A 19,622-nucleotide genomic window follows, 5' to 3' on the forward strand; every position below is an offset into this window, starting at 1 on the left:
AAAAATTTTGTCAAGGTGGTAGTGAAATCAATAATGTAAAAAACACCTTTTGTTGGCTAATTTTCCCAAGCTTTTCATCTCTGTAGTATAACACATCTATGTTTTATTGAATCCCTAATCTCTATGTATAATCAAGGACTCAAGTTTCATAAAATACCTTTATTTAGATATCTAAAATTTGTCAAAATCTTTATTCTCTTATATAGGGAAATAGGAATGAACCAGTACCTTTGTATTCCTGATGCATGATTTCCTCCTTCATACTGTCTTATATACCTTAAGGATACCCATTCTTAGTACTCATTTGCTTTTGTTTCTTTCTTTGACTTTATTGCAAATACTAAAAAAGTTCTCCAGTTCTATCCTTTCAGATCACAGATCACTTTATATACACTGCTCCCTCACTCAGAGCCCTATAAGCAATATAATTTGATTAGGGTCATTAGAACTATGAGTGAAAAGAAACTGCTGAAATTTGGGTGTTTAATTTCCACTCCATGATACTCCATCTCATCATGGTAACTGCCAATATCTCCAGAAAAGGCACACTGTAGAGTATATTCTTCTTTCTGCTTATTAAGGTAGTTCTAACATTCTATACCCACAAAGTTTGACTAAAATGATTCTTATATTAACTATGAACATCTCTTAGCAGACATTCATTTTAACAGTATTTTAATTTAGTGATTTAAAATATTTGCAAAGAGGCATAAAAGTCTATGGAAATTGTGATTATGAATTTGAATTGCACATAATAGATTGAAAGAACCAGTGAGTAGTATGCTCCTCTTTAAAGAGACTTTTTAAAGAAGCAATATAAAAAAGTAATTTTAATGAGATGTAGACGGAAGAGACAATTCTTTGCTTTCATAAATAAATACACAGAATAAATACAGTCATCAGGTGATGTAAGTAGGACTCCAGCCTTGGTCTTTTGACTACAATTTTCATACTTTTTTCACTACACCCTGTTGTCTTCCTTAGGCCGAAGCAATTCAGAAAAATGACATATTTGTGGCCAATATTAAAATATCTTTCACAAGAGAAAAATGAATAAAGCATATTTATGAGAGTAACATTTTTTAAATCACATTAGATATTGGATGAATGCCAAACTTGTTTATGACAAAAAAAAAAGTTTTCTCATAATGAAAGAAAGAAAGTTCCTTTTCTTCAAATAATCTATCTGAACATGTTGCTTAATTGAATAACAACGTACATGTGAAGTGTTCTTAATTTCATTTTACACCAGACTGGGGCAGGGACACAAAGATGGAATTATCAGGTAAAATATAACACACCCAAACCTAGGTTTGCAAATTCTTCATTTATCTATAAAAAAGCTGATTAGCAGCAAAGCTTAAATAACTTGGATTCAGTATCATATAGCTTGTACTTTACTGGCTGTTTATTTTAAATGATAGTTCAAATTTATATGCTAAATTTACTGCAAATCTAACTCAATACAATATATAATTTTATTTATGTGACAAGCTCAAAATGATCAATTAAAGGTTAAACTATGTAGAGTACAGTTCTGTGTTAAATACATTTTATGGTGTTTTCTTTGAAAATGGGAACTCCATAAATTGTAGTATGCAGAGATAACTTTGTACTAATCAGAATATCTCATTTCTTGATATCTCCCTAACTAGATATATCACCAATGAATAAATATCTATGTTGGTTTATAAAGAAAACTTGAGGGGGGAGTGATGATGGGAATACAAATTATGTTCAAATGTCACATATTGTCACATATGTTTTAAAGGGATGTATGAAGGAATATTTGCCAAATTATGTATCAAATATGTTCAAGATGAAAGCAAACTGTTCAAACATGGCCTAGCATAAGCACCACAAGAATATATTTTTCATGGAATGGATACCTTCTAAATCCAGTTAACATGAAGATCTAAGATTCTGTGACTCTCCAGTGTTGAGAACTGTGTGAATCACTGATAATGGGATACTTGTGTTAACTTATAATGTTCCCACCACTATCCCCTTACTTTTGTATTTCTTTCCTTTATCATACTTATTTGAAATATTATCATCTAAACATTCTTTCACCTCTTACTTTTCTTAGTTCAAAACTTCCCTTATTTTTTTGGAAATATGTTATCATGTTTTTCCTTATTTTCTAGGCAAATGAAATGTAAAGAGGTACTTGAAAAAAAAAGTGCTTCTGTCACCACATTTGCTAGAAACAATAACTTAAATAAGGTTTAAGAGATTTCTTTGTTGTAGGAATTTTTAGAGGCTTTAATATGCTAATGTGCATTGAAATCCCAAGAGCCAAATGGAGTATGAAGTTATGTAAAATGTTTTAAAAAGTTGTTTAAGGATATCCTTCCTGTAGCATTACTCTTCACTCATCTCTTTCTTTAACTTCCACATATATTTCAGACTTCAGTTGTTTTAGCAGCACTTTCTTATTTCTCTTCAGTGTTGATCATCTTTACCCACAATAATAACTCAACTAAACCATTTGAGGCATATTTAAGAGAAGTTATGTCCATAATTTTTGTGATAGCAGCTCACTAATAATTTCAGCTAGTAACATTTTTCACCATGAGTTTTAAAATTTGCATATTTATAATTATATTCTACAGATGAAATTGTAATTAAATATGTAAGTTTATTTACAAAAATAATTATTTTCTTTACTTTAATTTCAGCAGGATGTTTCTTTGAATTTGACCTGTTTTGCCATACTTCAAATAGTTTGGCACTGGAATACCATGTTTCTGTGAAGTGGATTCAGAGAGAGAATATAGATGTAAGCAGATACCCTATCTTAATAAATGAAGAAAAACTCTTCTGAGTAAACCCTTTACATTTGTTCAAGTGACTAATTCCAAAATTATTATTAAAAACAAAAAAATGAAACATCATAAGAGAAAAGACAGGAAAAATATGCCTCTCCCTATTAAATGAGATTCTCCTCTTTGGTGCTGACATGTAATGTTTGCATAGCAAGTTCACTGGGTGGTTATTTTATCCATATTATACAAAGGACAGTCAAAATTTAAAGAATTATATTCTATTAACTGACAATACTGTGAAAATTTCCAAAAGAAAAAAAATTAAACCCCAGTCAAACTTCTCAAAATCTTAACAAAAATAATGATTATGAATTCCTAAATTAAGCACATATCATGGTACTTGGCAAAGTATAAGAACATTTGATAAATAATTTCTCATTATCACTACTTGGCATTACATATTTACTTGTTTATTGTGTGGTTTCCCCACTAAAGTATAAGCTTCATGGTGCGGGGAATTTTATTGAACTTAGGACATTGCCTGGCTTATAATAGGCACACAATAAATATTTGTTATGTAGGTGTCAAATAAATGAAATTACATACTGGTAAAATGAAACATAAAAAATAAAGATTAGGAACAATTACTCATTTGGTACTCGACTTAGTCACCAGTTCATCTGCTTTGCAGTCCATTCTCTAAGTTGTCACAAGAATAATCACTTTAAAACACAAAGTCGGTGAGTTTAAAAACATCCAATGGTACTTAAATGCTATGATGAATTTAAAACTACTTAGTAAACCCTGTGAGGCCCTTCATAATCTGTCTCCAATTTGCCTTGACCATCTTCTCATTTCCCCTATTCTCAATGACTATCTTTATTGTAATGCTTGGGCTCTTTTCTGGGTTTTTTTTTTAACGTGTATTTCTATTACAGATTTTTGGTTTGTGGTTACCGGGAGGTTTGTATATAGTGATTCACATAGTTACACGTGATTATTTTAAGCTGCTAATCTCTTAAGCAGAAATGCATTTTAAAAACCCTGAATTTTTACTCTCCTGTCCATGTTTAGTGCTTTTGACATCATATTTTACATCTTTTTGTTTTGTATATTCCTTATTTATTGTGGACATAGATGATATTACTACTTTTGTCTTTCAACCTTCCTACTAGCTTTATACATGATTGGTTTACTATATTTACTGTGTATTTACCTTTACTAATGAAATCTTCCTTTCACAATTTTCATATTTCTAGTTGTGGTCTTTTCAGTTTAGAAAAGTCTCTTTAGCATTTTTTGTAAAGCTGGTTTTGTGGTGCTGAACTCTTAGATTTTGCCTGTCTTCTAGTCTCATAGCATTGTGTTGGAAAATGTGTTTGATGTAATTTCAATCTTGTGAAATTTACTGAGACATTTTTGTGGACTATTTTGTGATCTAAAACTGTATATAAAACTGTTAATGTCTCCTTCAAATCTGAATGAAAGACTTGCTGAGTATTCTTTGTTGCATGTTTTACTCTTTCATTACATTAAATATACTGTGTTACTCTCTTCTGCCCTGCAGAATTTCTGCTGAAAAGTCAGCTGATAGCCTTATGGAAGTTCACTTGTTCATAATTTGTTACTTTTCCCTGGCTGCTTTTAATATTCTCTATCTTTAATTTTTGCCACTTTGATTTCAGTGTGTCTCAGTGTGGTCTTCTTTGTGTTGATTATGTTTGGGACTCTGTACTTTCTGGACGTGGATGTCTGTTTCCTTTCAGGTTAGGGAAATTTCCAGCTATTATGTCTTCAAATATGTTTCCTGTCCCTTTCTCTCTTCTCCTTCTGGGACTCCTGTAATGTGAATGTTAGTATGCCTGATATTGTCCTAGAGATCTCTTAAACTGTGCACATTTTTAAAAATTCTTTTTTCTATTCAGTTTCAGTGACGGCCACTACACTGTATTTCTGGCCCATTCTTCTGTATCATCTAATTAACTGTTGATTCCTTTTAGTGTATTTTTATTTCACTTATTGTATTCTTTACTCTGGTTGGTACCTTTTTATATTTTCTAACTCTGTATTAAAATTCTCACTGTGTTCATTCATTCTTATCTTAAGTTCTTTGAGCATCCTTATGATAACTACCTAAAACTCTTTATTGGGTAGATTGCTTATCTCTACTTCACTAGGTTCTTCTTTGGTTTTTCTTGCTCTTTCTTTAGGAACGCATTCTTTTTCACCTCATTTTGCCTAATTATCTGTTTAATTCTATGTATTTGGTAGGTTGGTTACATTTCCCAATCTTGGAGAAGTGGCCTTTTGTAGGAGATGTCCTATGCATCCCAGCAGAACACTCCCCTCTGGCCACCAGAGCTATATGTCTAGAGGTTCCCCCTCTGTGGGCTGCATGGGCTCTTCTGCTGTGGTGGGCTAACTACTGTGGGTGATCTGGTAGGCATGGCTGGCACCAGGTCCTTGTGTAGAGGTTGCCAGAAGCTGGTGGGTGGAGGCTGGTCATGAGTTGGCTGGCTGTAGAGCCCTGGTCAGGGGGTGTCTCAGGGCTAGTGCTGGCACACTGGTAGGTGGATTTAAGTCCTCAGGTGGGTGGTTGTGGGACTGAGTGTCTTGGAACTAGTTTTGGCTTCCTGCTAGAAAAGGTCAGCTCCTGAAATGGGTGGCTTTGGCATCTGGGATGTCCTAAAGTTGGCACTTACCCATGCGTAAGTGGGGCTGGGTTTCAGGATGGGTGGTTTAGGAGCCCAAGGTGTCTCAAAGCTGGTGTTGTCCTGATGATTGCTAGGACTGGGGCCCAGAGGGTCTTAAGGCTAGTGCTGGTCTGGTGGTGGATGGAGTCTGGTCCCAGAGTCTCTGGCTGTAGAGCTCTGGGGATCCCGGAGCTTGTATCTGCCTATTGGTGGGTAAGGCCATTTCCTGACAGAACTGGCTGTGGTATGCATGGTGTCCCAAAGCTGGTGTTGGCCTGCTGGTGGGTGGGCCCTGGGGTCTCTGGTTCAGGGCTCCAGGCGTCCTAGAGTTGGTGTTGGCCCCTTGAATGGTGGTGCCTGGTGGTCCTGGGGCTAGAGGTGACTGCTGGCAGGCAGAGAAGAGTCCTGTGGAGTCCCAGCATCTCTAGCTGCAGAGCCTTGGATGTTCTGGAGTTGGTTTCATCCTGCTGGTGGTCAGTGTCAGGGCCCAGGGGCTTTGGGGCTGGTACCTGGCCAGTGGTTAGTTAGGCTGGTCTTAGGGCTAGTGTCAGCTTACTAGTGGGTAAAGTCAGGTCCCGTGGTCTCTGGTGCAGGGCTCCAGGGATCTTGGGGCTAGTGCCAGCACAATGGTGTGTAGGTCTGTGTTCTGGGCTTTCTGGTGGGTTTGTCCAGGTCCCAGGGTGATGGGGACTCAGGGGATCCTATGGCAGCCAGCCTGTTGATGGGTTGAGCTGTGTCCCTGCCTTGCTAGCTGCTTGGCCTGAGGCATCCCAGTATTGGTGCCAACAGGCTGGTGGGCAACCAGGCGGGTCCTGGCACTAATAAGCTAAGAGGAGCATTCCAAAAAAGCATTTGCTAACACCAGTGCCCATCTGGTAGAAGGAGCTTCCCAAAATTGCTGCCACAATTGTAATTATCCTCCTGTTTGTGGATCACCCACTGGGAGTATGGACTATATTGTGTCTCCACCACTGCTACCAGTCTTAGATTTCCTTCTTTATATCTTTAGTTGTAAAAGATCTTTTTCTGCTAGTCTTCAGGTCTTTCTCATCAATAATTGCTTTGTAAATAGTTCTCTCTGTAAAAACATTCTCACTGTGTTTCTTCATTCTTCCTCTAAGTTCAATTAGCATCTTTATGATCATTACTTTGAATTCTCTGGAAGATTGCTTATCTCCATTTCACTTAGTTCTTTTTTTTTGAGATTTTGTCTTGTTCTTTCATTTGGAACATATTCCTTTGTCTCTTCATTTTGCCTAACCCTCTGTGTTTGTTTCTATGTATTAGGTAGATCAGCTACATCTCTCTGTCTTGAAAGAGGTGCCTTGTGTAGAAGGTGTCCTTTGGGGTTCAGGAGCATGGTCTCACTGGTCACCAGAGCCAGATCCTCTAGGAGTATCCTCTGTGTTGGCTGTGTGTGCCCTTCTGCTGTGGCTTTCTGTGGGAGGGTTAGTGTATGTGGCTGGCCTTTGGTGAGTTTGGCTCTAAGGCCCAACTGCAAGTGTTACTAAAGCTTTTATGTGCAGGGCTAGTCTCTTCTGTGGAGCCAGTTTGGGGGGTATCAGTACCATCCATGGGTGCCTGATGGAACTGGTGGGGTGGGGAGCCATTTTGGAGGGGCTCTGGTGCCTACTGAGGGAGCCCACTGGGTCTGCTTTGGAGGATTGCTGGTTGAATCTGGTCTGTAGGTGAACTCAAGGCAAAGTGAGTGATGTTGATTAGATAGAGAGAGTCAGGAATGACACCTGACAGTGCTGGGCCAGCAATGTAGAGAGCGAGCCACAATCTCCTCCCCCCAACTCATGTCCCCAAACTGGCATCCACCAGTTTCTCCATACTGAGAGAAAGTTCCAACAGATCCCTGCCCCTCAGGCATAAGCACTAAAATTAGTTAATTAATCTCTTTCATGTATGACTAAGGTGCTTTTCAAACTACTGTCTCTGTGCTGGGACTTGGAAGAGAGTAAGTTTTTAAGTGTGCACCCTACAATAGTGAATTCTCAGTTTCCTATGGCCCCCTGGCCCTCCTGGTTTTCAAAGTCAGACATCATGGGGGCTTATGTTCCCAATGTAGGTTTCCCAGGCTGGGGAGCCCATTGTGGGGTTTGGAGCCCTCATTCCTCAGGGAGGACCTCCGAGCCTATGATATTCCTTCCAGCTATGAGTCGCAATGATGGAGTGTGGGTTCTGGCCATAGCACATCTCTGCCCCTCCTATCCATCGCAATGTGGCTTCTTCTTTTTATCTTTAGTTGTGGAAATCTTTCTGTTAGTCTTCAGGTTGGCCTCAAAGATAGTTTCTCTATATGTAGTTGTAATTTTGATGTGTTCGCTGGAGAAAGTGAGTTGAGGATCTTCCTACTCTGCCATCTTGTCCTGGTCCTTGGATTGAAATTTATATACAGTGCTTGGAAATTAGTAGGTATTGGATAAATGTTTGTCAAGTAAATGAGCAAATGGATGAGTGTTGTATAGGTGTATAAGAAAGAAAAATGATAGGGTAGGGTGGGCAGAGACAAGAAAAATTTGTTTCTCTTCTATTAGCTGCAAGATATTTGTATTATTATATTATTATCTTACACAGCATATTTGACTTTTAAGTTTACATTATGATAACAATCAGCAAAATTAACACAAATTAATTATAAAAAAACATTTCAGATATATATATATATTTTAGTATAGGTTCTATGGTTTTAAAGGGAAAGACAGAGAGCAAGTACAAATACAATTTAAATCTGGACTTTGGAAGAATGTGAGAATCATTTGGTATGTGACCTTGAAAAAAACCTTAAAAAAATAGAAAATAAATTCCCTATGTCTAATCTTGATTCTTCTTCTATTTGCTAGTGGTTATGTGAATCTTTATTTTTCCCTTTCTTTCTTTTTCTTTCTCTTTCTTTCTTTCTTCTTTTTCTTTCCTTCCTTCCTTTCTTCTTTCCTTCCTTCCTTCCTTCCTTCCTTCCTTCCTTCCTTCCTTCCTTCCTTCCTTCCTTTCTTCTTTCCTTCTTTCTTTTTATGAGAACAAGACCACTTTAATTTCCTGCCACAGTCTGATTTTAAACTTGGCATTGGTTGTATATGAGCTCAGAGAAACCCCAGAGAATCAGTAGGAAAGTATTGAATGAATGCTTGATCTTAAGGTGAGAATTAGAAGTGAATCTGTTCCTTTACCTTTCTGACTGAATCAAAGTGATCAAAAAGATTCGTCATGTCACTTATTGGCAGGTAGTACACTTTACCACTGAACTGTTTAATATACTCCAAAATTTATAAACAGTAGTTATGTTTACAAAGTTTACAAGGTTCAGAAAAGTGGCCTTAAAGGTATTATTGAATGTTTTACTTTTGTTTTGTTAATTTCACTGCCTTTTAAACATTTGAAGGGTAGATGCAAAACTCTACTGAAATAAATGATAAAGTTATCTTTTCTTTTCTATTTAAAGAGAAGATAACTTTACTTGTCTTTCCCTAAACCATAGTAGATACTTCTATGCAGCTGCTTTCTATTTAAGGCTGGTAAACCATTTATTTTATATTTTTAAAATTATCAAGAAGATTTTTCTTCATCTTTCTTTTTTTAAAGTTGAGTTTTTGAATGTTTCTGACAACAAAAATAATGGAAACTATTCTAATAAGTGTTCTTGCAGCATCAACTAAAACAAATGTAGTAGAACACAATTTAATCCTAGAATTCACAGTTCTTTTAAGACAAAAACTGTATTTTTCTTTTTCAAAAAAACTTTTATTCTTCCTTTGTTTATTTTTCAATTTATCTTTTTTTAACTTTATAAGAAAACGAGGAACAGCTGCAACCATGGCAACAGTGGCTAAGAGACAATTAGAGACCCCCTTCTAACATCCACAAATTACATTTATACTAGTCTGACTGAGATCTGTAAAGGTATTTTCATTTTCTATGAAAACAACAAACGCCATGCATTGTAATGGGACTTGTACATTCAAATCAATTTCCTAAAAAGTAAGATGAAATAAGTAAAATTCACCTTTTTTTGACCTAAACTCATGTCTTTTAAGTTTTTCTTACTTTGGTGTAGCTCCTGACTGAACAAACCTCAATATGCAAAAGCAGCTTTACAATGAAGCAAAAGCAGAAAGCTCTGCCAATACTGCAGTGTGGGAAATTGCTGACATAATTTCTTTACTGTAGTAATTTGAGTGCCTGATTTGTTCCCACTGCATCTTATACATTATTACTTTAATATATGGAAATGAAACTCATGATTTTTACAGCTTATACAACAAACTCTAGAAAATCCAGATTTCCCATCATTTTTGGTGGGTGAGATATTCTGGATAAGAAAGCTCAGGTAACCGAGAGCTTATCTTCAGAAACTACAGGTGCTACTGGGTGCTCTTTCCTTGAACACATAAAAACGATATCTCTTCCCTGTGTCTTCAAGTGAAGTTCATTCAGACTTTCATTTATTCAACAATAACTTTTTGATTCTCTTTCATATCACTGGGAATATATTGGTAAATAATAAGTGTAGACCCTGCTCTGATGGAGCTATTTCAACAGCAAAGACAGTTAGCTAAACTAATGCAATACCAGGAATCCATTTTCTTTCTACCTCCAGTCTTTACTGCTTCATTTTAAATTACTGTGCCACTATAATTCTACTTTGGCCTCCTGCCCAATTTTTATCTGATAAAACTATGGGTTGGCCAAGAAGTTCATTTGGGTTTTACCATAAGATCTTACAAACTTCTTGGCCAACCTAATAGTATCTGCCTTCTGAGATTTTTCAGACCTCCTTGTTTTTACATTTGTTTCTGTCTGGAACACGCTTACTTTTTTTCCGTTCCTGGAAAAATACAATGCATTTTCAATTTAAATGTCTGTTTTCTCTGTGAAGCATTTGTGACTGTCTTAATAATCTTCAGTCACCGCATTTTCTGGGTTCCTGATATATTTTGTAATATTTCTGTTTCTGAACCCATCAAATTGTCTTGTAATTATTTATTCATGTTTCTGAGCTTGAATGTAAGCATTCTCAGTGTAGGGAACATGTTTTTCTCATCTTTGTACAGCCCTGCAGTGCCTATAATGATGTCTGGCACACAGATGTTGAATTAATATATTAGGAATCAAGTTCAGAATTGTCTAATCTACTGCTGTTGACTCATTTCTACTATCAGAATGCGTGCTGTTTAATCCTATAGATGATTCAAATAATCAAAGCTATTATTTCCAATTATCAGATTTCTTCTTCAGTGACTACCTCTTATAACTGAAGCTACCTTTTCTCTTTTCTTTGTGATTCTTTTTGTCTCATCTATCCCTTACTCTTTTGTTTCTGTATTTTGTTTTAAAATCTTAGCGTGAAAAAATGACCTTATGGCCATGAGCCAGTAACTAAATAAAATGCTTATTTCCTTCCAGGTAATGATGCAACCAGTTATGGCATAAGAAGGCAGGCTACTTAAGCCTTTGGCCCTTTTTGATGCTTTATTCAGTGTCACAGATATTTTTGAAAGTGGAGGTGGATTGGGTAGAGTTCCAGATTTAGTAGAATTCTTTTTGTTAGAGAATTCTGAAAATTTGTAAATGCAGACTCTAAATAAACAAGTCTTATCTGTTGCCACACCTTTGGTAACTTGCCAAAAATCCTGCCTGGGATCGGACATCTCACTTAGGTGGTGCTAGATAAGGAGGTAGCCTTGGATTTAGAATAAGTTAACTGGGAGCTATGTCCACATTTCACCACTTATGTGCAAACAGTCACATTTCTGTTTGTGAGGAATTTTCCTATTTCTAATTAATCATGCTCTGAGATACAATTATTGGCTTCCTTTGGTGATGTAACAAACCTCTGTGCGGTCAATCATGGCTTTTAGGCTTTTTCTGATTAATTTGCAAAGAGTATGACAAGGTCACTGGGTTTGCCAATTATTTGAGTGTCTAATGGGACACTGAATTTCCCTTTCACATAGTGAAAGTGAGAGTATTGTTGAAAGGGCCACCAACTAATTTGAGGTATGCAATAAAGAGGCAGTTTGAGATACTTGTGAGCCAATTATAGAGCCATCTTTCTTCATTCTTTTGTTTAACATCTGTTTCATACTGTAAAGTCGGCCCATACCATCTCTCCCTGATAAATACTTGGTTAGACTCCTTAAATACATTCTATGGCCAAATAAATAAATTGCCCTAGGGCCAATATAGTTCCGGTTCTCTATTTAATGCCTTTCATATAATCATTTATTGAATAAGAACTGGCACTCACAGCAAAATTCCTGAGATGCTTGATCATTTTCTGTGTGCTGTATTTCTAAAGGAAAGAATATATTTTAGTAGAATTTTAGCAAATGCTTTTGGTTTGAACCTTAGTTAACCAGATAAGAGTTACTAACTAGCACAGAAATTGTTCATCAGTTTATCTTCAGCGAAGCATAGTGCCTGACCTAAATAAAGTGGTCTCTCAATAAATATTTATGGAATGAATGAATATACAGAATTGGCCAGTTGACTGAGGTTTTACTTCATGCTTCTTTTCAAGGTATAGCCTTTGTGTAAAATTATATATTGCTTCAGGGTCAAATGTAATTATCCGGAAGTCTTCATTGGAAAGAGCATTATTGACTTTTAGAATGAGCAGGGTTTTTCAAGATTATCTCAGCCCAATGCTCCTTATTTAAAGTAAGGAGAATAAGAATCATAGGCATTAAGTTACTCCACTTACTTTTTAAAATTAACAACTGAAATTTTCTTAGCCATCTCTCAAAAATTTAAAACATTCATCATTTTCGGAAACATCATTATTTTGAGAATATAAGTCAACTGACCAAAGGAAGAGGTAAAAGAAGTATATGCTATCCTACTGCTCAGTGTAATGGCTGTTTTCCAGAAAAAGGAGGGTTTCACTGACTATAGAACACAGAAATCTAGTTGCATGGCTCTTGGGTTTTATTCATGGTGGAGTAAAAATATGTGAGCCACCATTAGCCTTAGTGCTATTTTGTTCAAACAATATTTAATGCTATAAAGATAGTTAAGATCAAGTTTGTTGAAGCTTTTTTGTGTACTGGGTTATATATATAAATCAAAGTCTGACACTAAAATGTTCAATTGATAAGGCATGAGATAAAATCATTAGGAGCTTTCAGTAAGCAATCAAGTTCAAAATTTAAAATCAATGGATATGTGTGAAAATAAAATAATATACGAAAAGGTTCCCACTTTATCATGGGCACTTATTTTGACATGAAACAACTCATTTGTTTGCAGCTATATTAAGCTATTTTGAGCTATTCCATAAAATAATTGATGAAAAAAAATAGGTAAGATGAATAATAATTAATGTTAGTGTCCAAAATGGTATACTACTTTAAGTAAAAATTGAAACTCTTTCTATCAATAATTTGTCATAAATTCAACACATACTCCAAAAGTATTTTTAGTTTTCTTTTCAGAGTTTTTTTCTGCAGATGAGTGAACCAAATTGCCCATTGGATTTAGAGAGACAAAATGTAATTTGTTTTCTTGGAGCATGATACAAACAATATAATAAATCTAACTTGGTAGTTTTGTTATACTTCTTTGCCTTAAATAGCTCAGTGGGTGATATTTACATAAGTTCTTTCATCTTTTTCCTATGGTGTAATTTAGGGTAGAAAAATCAATATACCTTTAAAACACATTTTCAAATACTTGTTTTGAAACTCATGTTTTGAGATGCTTGAATGAATATATGGCTAACTGTTATTTTAACTAGCAACACATTTATAAGAACTAATTAGTTCATAGCATAAAAATAATTTGGAAAACATGTACAGAAGATAAAGTGCTTCTTGAAACAGTTGTTCATTAACATATTTTGAGAGCAAACTATGAGCTATTTCCATTATGTTTTTGAAAATGATACAAATTAAAATGTCAATGAAGTAATTATTGACAGCATGCCACCACAATATGAAGTGTGCCCATCCTTCTAGAAATTTACTAACACATCTCCTTTTCCTCGTTGTATTAATTTCACCATCTTCTGAGAAAGATCTACCTTTTGTCAAAGGCATTTTTTGAAGGGACATAAAGATGTCAGAGAAGGAGGACACTGAGCTCACTACCCCCCACAAACACATCAAAAATATATCTACATGTGGAGCAACCCTAGCTGTAAACAAACTGGAAACTGGCAGAACGGCTTTTCCAGAAACAAGACTGTAAGAAAGATCCACATGAAGATGGATATGAAGGGAAGAGAAGAAATCAGGTCAGGACCCCCATTCCTATCAAGGGACACAGAAGAGGAGGAGGATATCATGGGATTGGACATCCTCCCTGGAGAGTGAGGGTTTCAAACCACATATTGGGTACCTCATACCTGGGGTCTCAGTGTACTGAGAAGACAACTCCCCTTGGCTGGTTTGAAAACCAGTTGGACTTAACACAAGGCTGTAAGAAACTGAGACTTCACTTTTGAAGAATGTACACCCACACTTGCTTTTGGGAAAGGGTGAAGGAAGCAGAGTGAATACTCCCTGGGGTTCCGGTCAGTTTCCTGTGGCTGTCCCAGAGCATAGTCCAGCCCACACTGGCAGCCTGCTCCAGCCCCTCTTGCTCTGATGCAACTCTTTATTACGGTGAAGGCAGCTGATGGTGCTGGCTACAATCCAGCGCTGCATCTGAACAAGGCACACCAAGTGCAGAGGAGGCAATTTGGGAGTGGCCTGGGGCTCTGGCTGGCAGACCAGGGTCACCACAGTGTGCTCGCTAGCCTGCTCCAAGTGCCTACTCTGACCTCGCTTGATATTTAGTACTGAAATTTTTCCTTTCTTATAAATTCTTACTTGTTGCAGTCTTTTCTTTTTGATTTTAACACTTCTTGTAGGATCAGTTTAATATTATAACAAACCCACAAGTAACATCATATTCAATGGTGAAAAGCTGAAAGCTTTACCTCTAAAATCAGGAACAGGACAAGGATGCTCACCCTTGTCACTTTTATTTATCATGGTATTGGAAGCCCTATTCACAGAAATCAGACAAGAAAAAGAAATAAAAAGCATCCACATAGGAAAGGAAGAAGTAAAACTATCACTATTTGCAGATGACATGTTCCTATATATAGAAAACCTTCAAGTTTCCACCAAAAAACCATTAGAACTCATAAATGAATTTAATAAAGTTGCAGGATACAAGATTTATATACAGAAATCTGTTGCTACTTTAAACACTAATAATGAACTATGGGAAAGAGAATGCAAGAAAACAATCCCATTTAAAATCTCATGAATAGGTTAAAGACCTATACTCTGAAAATTATAAGACATCGATGAAGGGAATTTGAGGCTGATACAAAGACTTGAAAGATATCCCAGGTTTATAAATTGTAAGAATTAATATTTTTAAGATGTCCATACTACTCAAAGAAATGTACAGATTTAATGATGTCTCTATCAAAATATGACATTTTTCACAGAACTAGAACAAACAATCTGAAAATTTATAGGGAACTACAAAAGACCCTGAATAGCCAAAGCAAACTTGAGAAAAAAGAATAAAGCTAGAAGTATCACACTCCCTGACATCAGACTATACTACAAAGCTACAGTCATCAAAACTGTATGGTACTGGCACCAAAAAGACACATAGATCAATGGAATAGAATAGAGAGCCTAGAAATAACCCCCTGCACCTATGGTCAATTACCACCTGAGGCAAGAATATAAAATGGAGAAAAGAAAGTCTCTTCAATAAGTGGTGCTGGGAAAACTGGACAGTTACATGTAAAAGAATGAAATTAGAACATTTTGTCTGACCATATCCAAAAAAAAAAAAAAAAACCTCTCAAAATGGATTAAAGACCTAAACATAAGACTGGAAACCATAAAACTCCTAGAAGAAAACATATGTAGAGTGCATTCTTTGACATAAATTATAGCAATATATTTTGGAGAATTCTCTTTAGGCAAAGGAAACAAAAGCAAAGGTAAACAAATGGGACCTAACTGAACTTAAAAGCTTTTGCACAGCAATGGAAACCACTGACAAAATAGAAAGACAGCTTAGTTTATGAGAAAAATAACTTACAAATGATATGACTGATAAGGGATTCATATCCAAAATATATAAACAGCCCATACAACTCAAGATCAAAAAACAAACAACCTGATTAAAAAATGGGCAGAAGGCCTGAACAGACATTTTTCCAAAAAAGAGAGATGGCCAACAGGCACATGAAAAGATGCTCAACATCACTATTTGTTAGAGAAATGCAAATCAAAACCACAATAAGGTAGCATCTCACACCTGTCAGACTGGCTATCATTGTCAAAAGCCCACAAATAACAACTGTTGGCAAGGATATGGAGAAAAGGGAACCCTAGTGGAGTGTTGGTGGGAATGTAAACTGGTGCAGCCACTATGGAAAATAGTATGGAGGTTCCCTAAAAAATTAAAAAAATAGAACTACCATATGATTTAGAAATTCCACTCCTGGGTATACATCTGAAGAAATAAAAACACTAATTTGGAAAGATACATGCACCCCAATGTTCCAGAAAGATACATGCACCCTGATGTTCATAGGAACATTATTTACAATAGCCAAGATATGGAAGTAATCTAAGTGTCCATCGACAGATGAATGGATAAAGAAGATGTGAGATATATATATAGATGAATGGATAAAGAAGATGTGATATATATATATATATCATAATATATACAATAAATGAAATAAAATTTTGCCATTTGTAACAACATGGATGGACCTGGAGGGTATTATGCTTAGTGAAGTAAGTTAGGTAGAGAAAGACAAATACTGTTTGCTATCACTTATATGTGGAATTTAAAAAATAAAGTAATTAATATAACAAAACAGAAACAGACTCACAGATATAAGGAACTAACTAGTGGTTACAAGCAGGGAGAAGGAAGAGGAGAGGGACAGATAGGAGTAAGGGATTAAGAGGTACAATCTACTATGTATAGCATAAATAAGATTTGACAATGCTGTACGGTATAGTGAATATGGCCAATATTTTATAATAACTCTAAATGGAATATAATTTATGAAAATATTGATTCACTATGTTGTAGACCTGAAAATCATCTATACTTTAATAGAAAAAAATCAGAGACTTTTTCTGATCAAGATTATTTAGCATTTTACTTTTTAAAAAAATGCTTTGATTCTCTGAAATTGTTTTCTATTGTTACTTTATTAAAGAGGATGTTGAAACAGAGTTACTGAAGTGCATGTACAAGTTCCTGACAAAGTTTGGATTAGCTCTTGTTTTCAGATGAGTCAAGAGTGAAACCAAGAAACAGTAAAAGTGATTTTGCTAAGAGCTACAGGAATTAAAATATAGACAGTAAAAAAATGTTCAGAATAGGTAACAGTTTTTCTTAGGGAGAAATTTTATAGGACAATTAAGAACAATATATTCTTACAGTAGAGTAGACTTTGTTACAATTTATGAGATTTATATTTGAGCGACATATTAAAGGGACAAAAGTCTATTAATAGTCATTATTATTATGCAATCATGATAGAAATTAGAATTCTGCAAGGATTAAAATAGAAATGGTAATGGTAAACACTCAAGCTTTCTAAGTTCTGGGTATCTAAAGTACAGCATGGTGACTATAGTTAACAATACTGTATTATACCCTTAGAAGTTGCTAAGAGACTAGATCTTAAATGTTCCCACCCCTAACAAGAAATGGTAACTACGCGAAGTGATGGAGGCATTAGCTTACCCTATGGTGGTAATCATATCACAATATATTTGGGTATCAAACTATAATGTTGTATTCCTTAAACTTATACCATGTTATATATTAATCATATCTCAATAAAGCCAGAAAAAATAAAAAATAATTTATTTGAAATCATAACAAAAATAAGATGCCTAGTTCCCTTAGCAAGAGCTTATTTAAGGTTTATTTATTCAACAAGTTTATCTATAGCACCTGGGTGTGCTGATTTTCTTCTTAGAAACCTGCTAAGCCTCTGAAATGGGTCAGTATGCTTTTGGCACTCAATTGCCTTCTCCAGTTGTGGTCTTTTAAGCACAATTCTTTTGGCAACTAGAGGGTCTTTCTGAGCCTTACTCACCCACTGACAGGAACTTGGCAATCCAGGAAGTTCTTAGAATTGACTGCTCTGTGGGATTCATGAGGAGTTATTTACAAAGCTTCAGTTGTTCATGTCAGACAACTCAAACTTTCAACATAGGGGTGGAGTGGGAGGGAGGGAGAATGGGAGTTTGAGCTGAAGTGACTAGGTCTTGCTTAAGGAAGTAGGAGAGTTTTTTTCTTGGATTCCATAAATGCCCACTAAAAGTTTCATATGCCTTGTATAATTACAACCTTAATGATTTCTTGGACTCCCTGAGAAATAAACCTGAGTGATGTACAGGTGAAAATGAACATTTTCTAATAGAATAATAACATAATTCATCAATCAAATTTCTTTTCTTCTATAAAAGGTTAACAGGAGGAGAATACTCTGCTGTTTTTTCTTATAATATAGTCTGGCTTCACAAAAACTTTAAAAGAAATACTACATAGCTTTTTACATTTAACTTTTACAAATGCTAATTATAGTTGAAGAAGGAAACTTATGGCATCTAGTTTAGTGTCCTTGGATATTAAGGAGAAATCTCTGAAACATATCTTGGTTTTGATTTGTATAGTTGAGTACTTAATTTGTTATAAATAAACCTCCAAATTGGTAAGTTATTACTGCAAATCAATCATATTGTTATGCAAATAAACTGCATGTAGCAAACCAACAAACATGCTATAATATTGTTGAGCTAACCTAACATATTGTAGATAAATATGAGCAAGCGTTTATAAAACCACTAGATGGCATTCATTCACTGCAATTTTGGCCAAATACAGCCTTTAAAGATTTATCATGATATGCAGGATTAGGGACGAGGCAAGTGTTATCCATTATTTGATGATATTTTTCTACCATTTACCATGACAAAGTTCAATTTTATCTTTTTCTGTATGTTTCAAAAGCAAATCAACAAACACTTACTGAAAGCTTTATTAAAGGATTCTTCTTTGTGAGGAGATTTGAAAACCATCTTCACTGTTGTGGTAATGTATTTACTTACAACATCTGGAAGAAAATATGCTGTACACAGTATGCCACTTAATTTTCCTTTATTTCATTACTTGACTAATTCATGTTATTTAACACATAGCTAGTTCCCTAAAGGTTATGAAAAGTAGAGTAACATTTTCTAATATTTTAGATGACATTATAATCTTCAAAATTAATGTTTATGAAAATAGGAGTTCAAGAGCTCTTGAGTCACAAAAAGTCCTTTCTATTCTATGTTTTAAAAATGTGTGTGAAACAGTGCTTCTAACTGCATTGAGAATCAAATAGCCTTTGGTGGTAAAAGATTATGATTTAGCCTTGGGGATAAATAAATCAAGGAATGAAAACTCCCAACTCCATACTTCAGGCTAAATGGTTGGAAGAAGATATTGATGGGCCAAAAAGGTCAACGATTTTTGTAGAAGGTCTAGGTTAATAAGTCCAGTACTTACCTGTTCTAATATGTTTTGAAGCCTCTCTATCTCACAGTCTATTACAAATTTCTTCTCTTGTCTTCTATCAAGTTCTTCCAGAAGTTGCCTATAGCTGACGTCATTAAAATTTTCCACACATATAGCGCTGACATGCCAACCATTTTGTCCTGCTTTTTCCATAATAGCTTGAAGTATCGAGTATCCTAGTGGGGAAAAAAATCCAGAGGGTTTACTAAAAACATGCCCTTAAATAACTTATGTAGGCACTGAGTCTACATCAATATTTTTATATTCAAAAATATACAATGAATTGTTAGAATTTTAAAAACATGAATGGTTATTTCTGAATCATTCAATTTTACTTTCTTTACTCAGGGCAAAACATTCCTTAAAAATATTACTTGAATGAAGCAGCAACATTATATCTTGAGTAAGCTCTTAAAATCCCTCTACTGAAGACTATTACCTTGCTTTAGACACACTTTTTGATGGGATAAACCAAAACCAAAATCTAGTACCAACTGTAATCACGAAAAATTTCATAAATTTTTTGTTAATTTTACTCACTAGACAGAATTAATTTTGAACAACTGTATTGACTCTCCCGTTGAGCAAGGTAGTAACAACATTTCTG

The 19,622-nt window shown here is 35.2% G+C and overlaps 1 protein-coding gene across 2 annotated transcripts in view; it reads right to left on the bottom strand.

Annotated features, from left to right (window-relative positions):
* The window catches only part of GRIA4 (glutamate ionotropic receptor AMPA type subunit 4), a 459,094-nt gene that overhangs the window by 137,128 nt on the left and 302,344 nt on the right, over positions 1-19,622 (bottom strand). For both annotated transcript variants that reach the window (XM_057750476.1, XM_057750477.1), the window contains exon 5: positions 19,007-19,191. In XM_057750476.1, the coding sequence (XP_057606459.1) occupies positions 19,007-19,191 (185 nt within the window). The remainder of the gene's footprint in view (positions 1-19,006; positions 19,192-19,622) is intronic.

This window comes from Hippopotamus amphibius, chromosome 9 (assembly GCF_030028045.1).
Source record: "Hippopotamus amphibius kiboko isolate mHipAmp2 chromosome 9, mHipAmp2.hap2, whole genome shotgun sequence".
NCBI lineage: Eukaryota > Metazoa > Chordata > Mammalia > Artiodactyla > Hippopotamidae > Hippopotamus > Hippopotamus amphibius.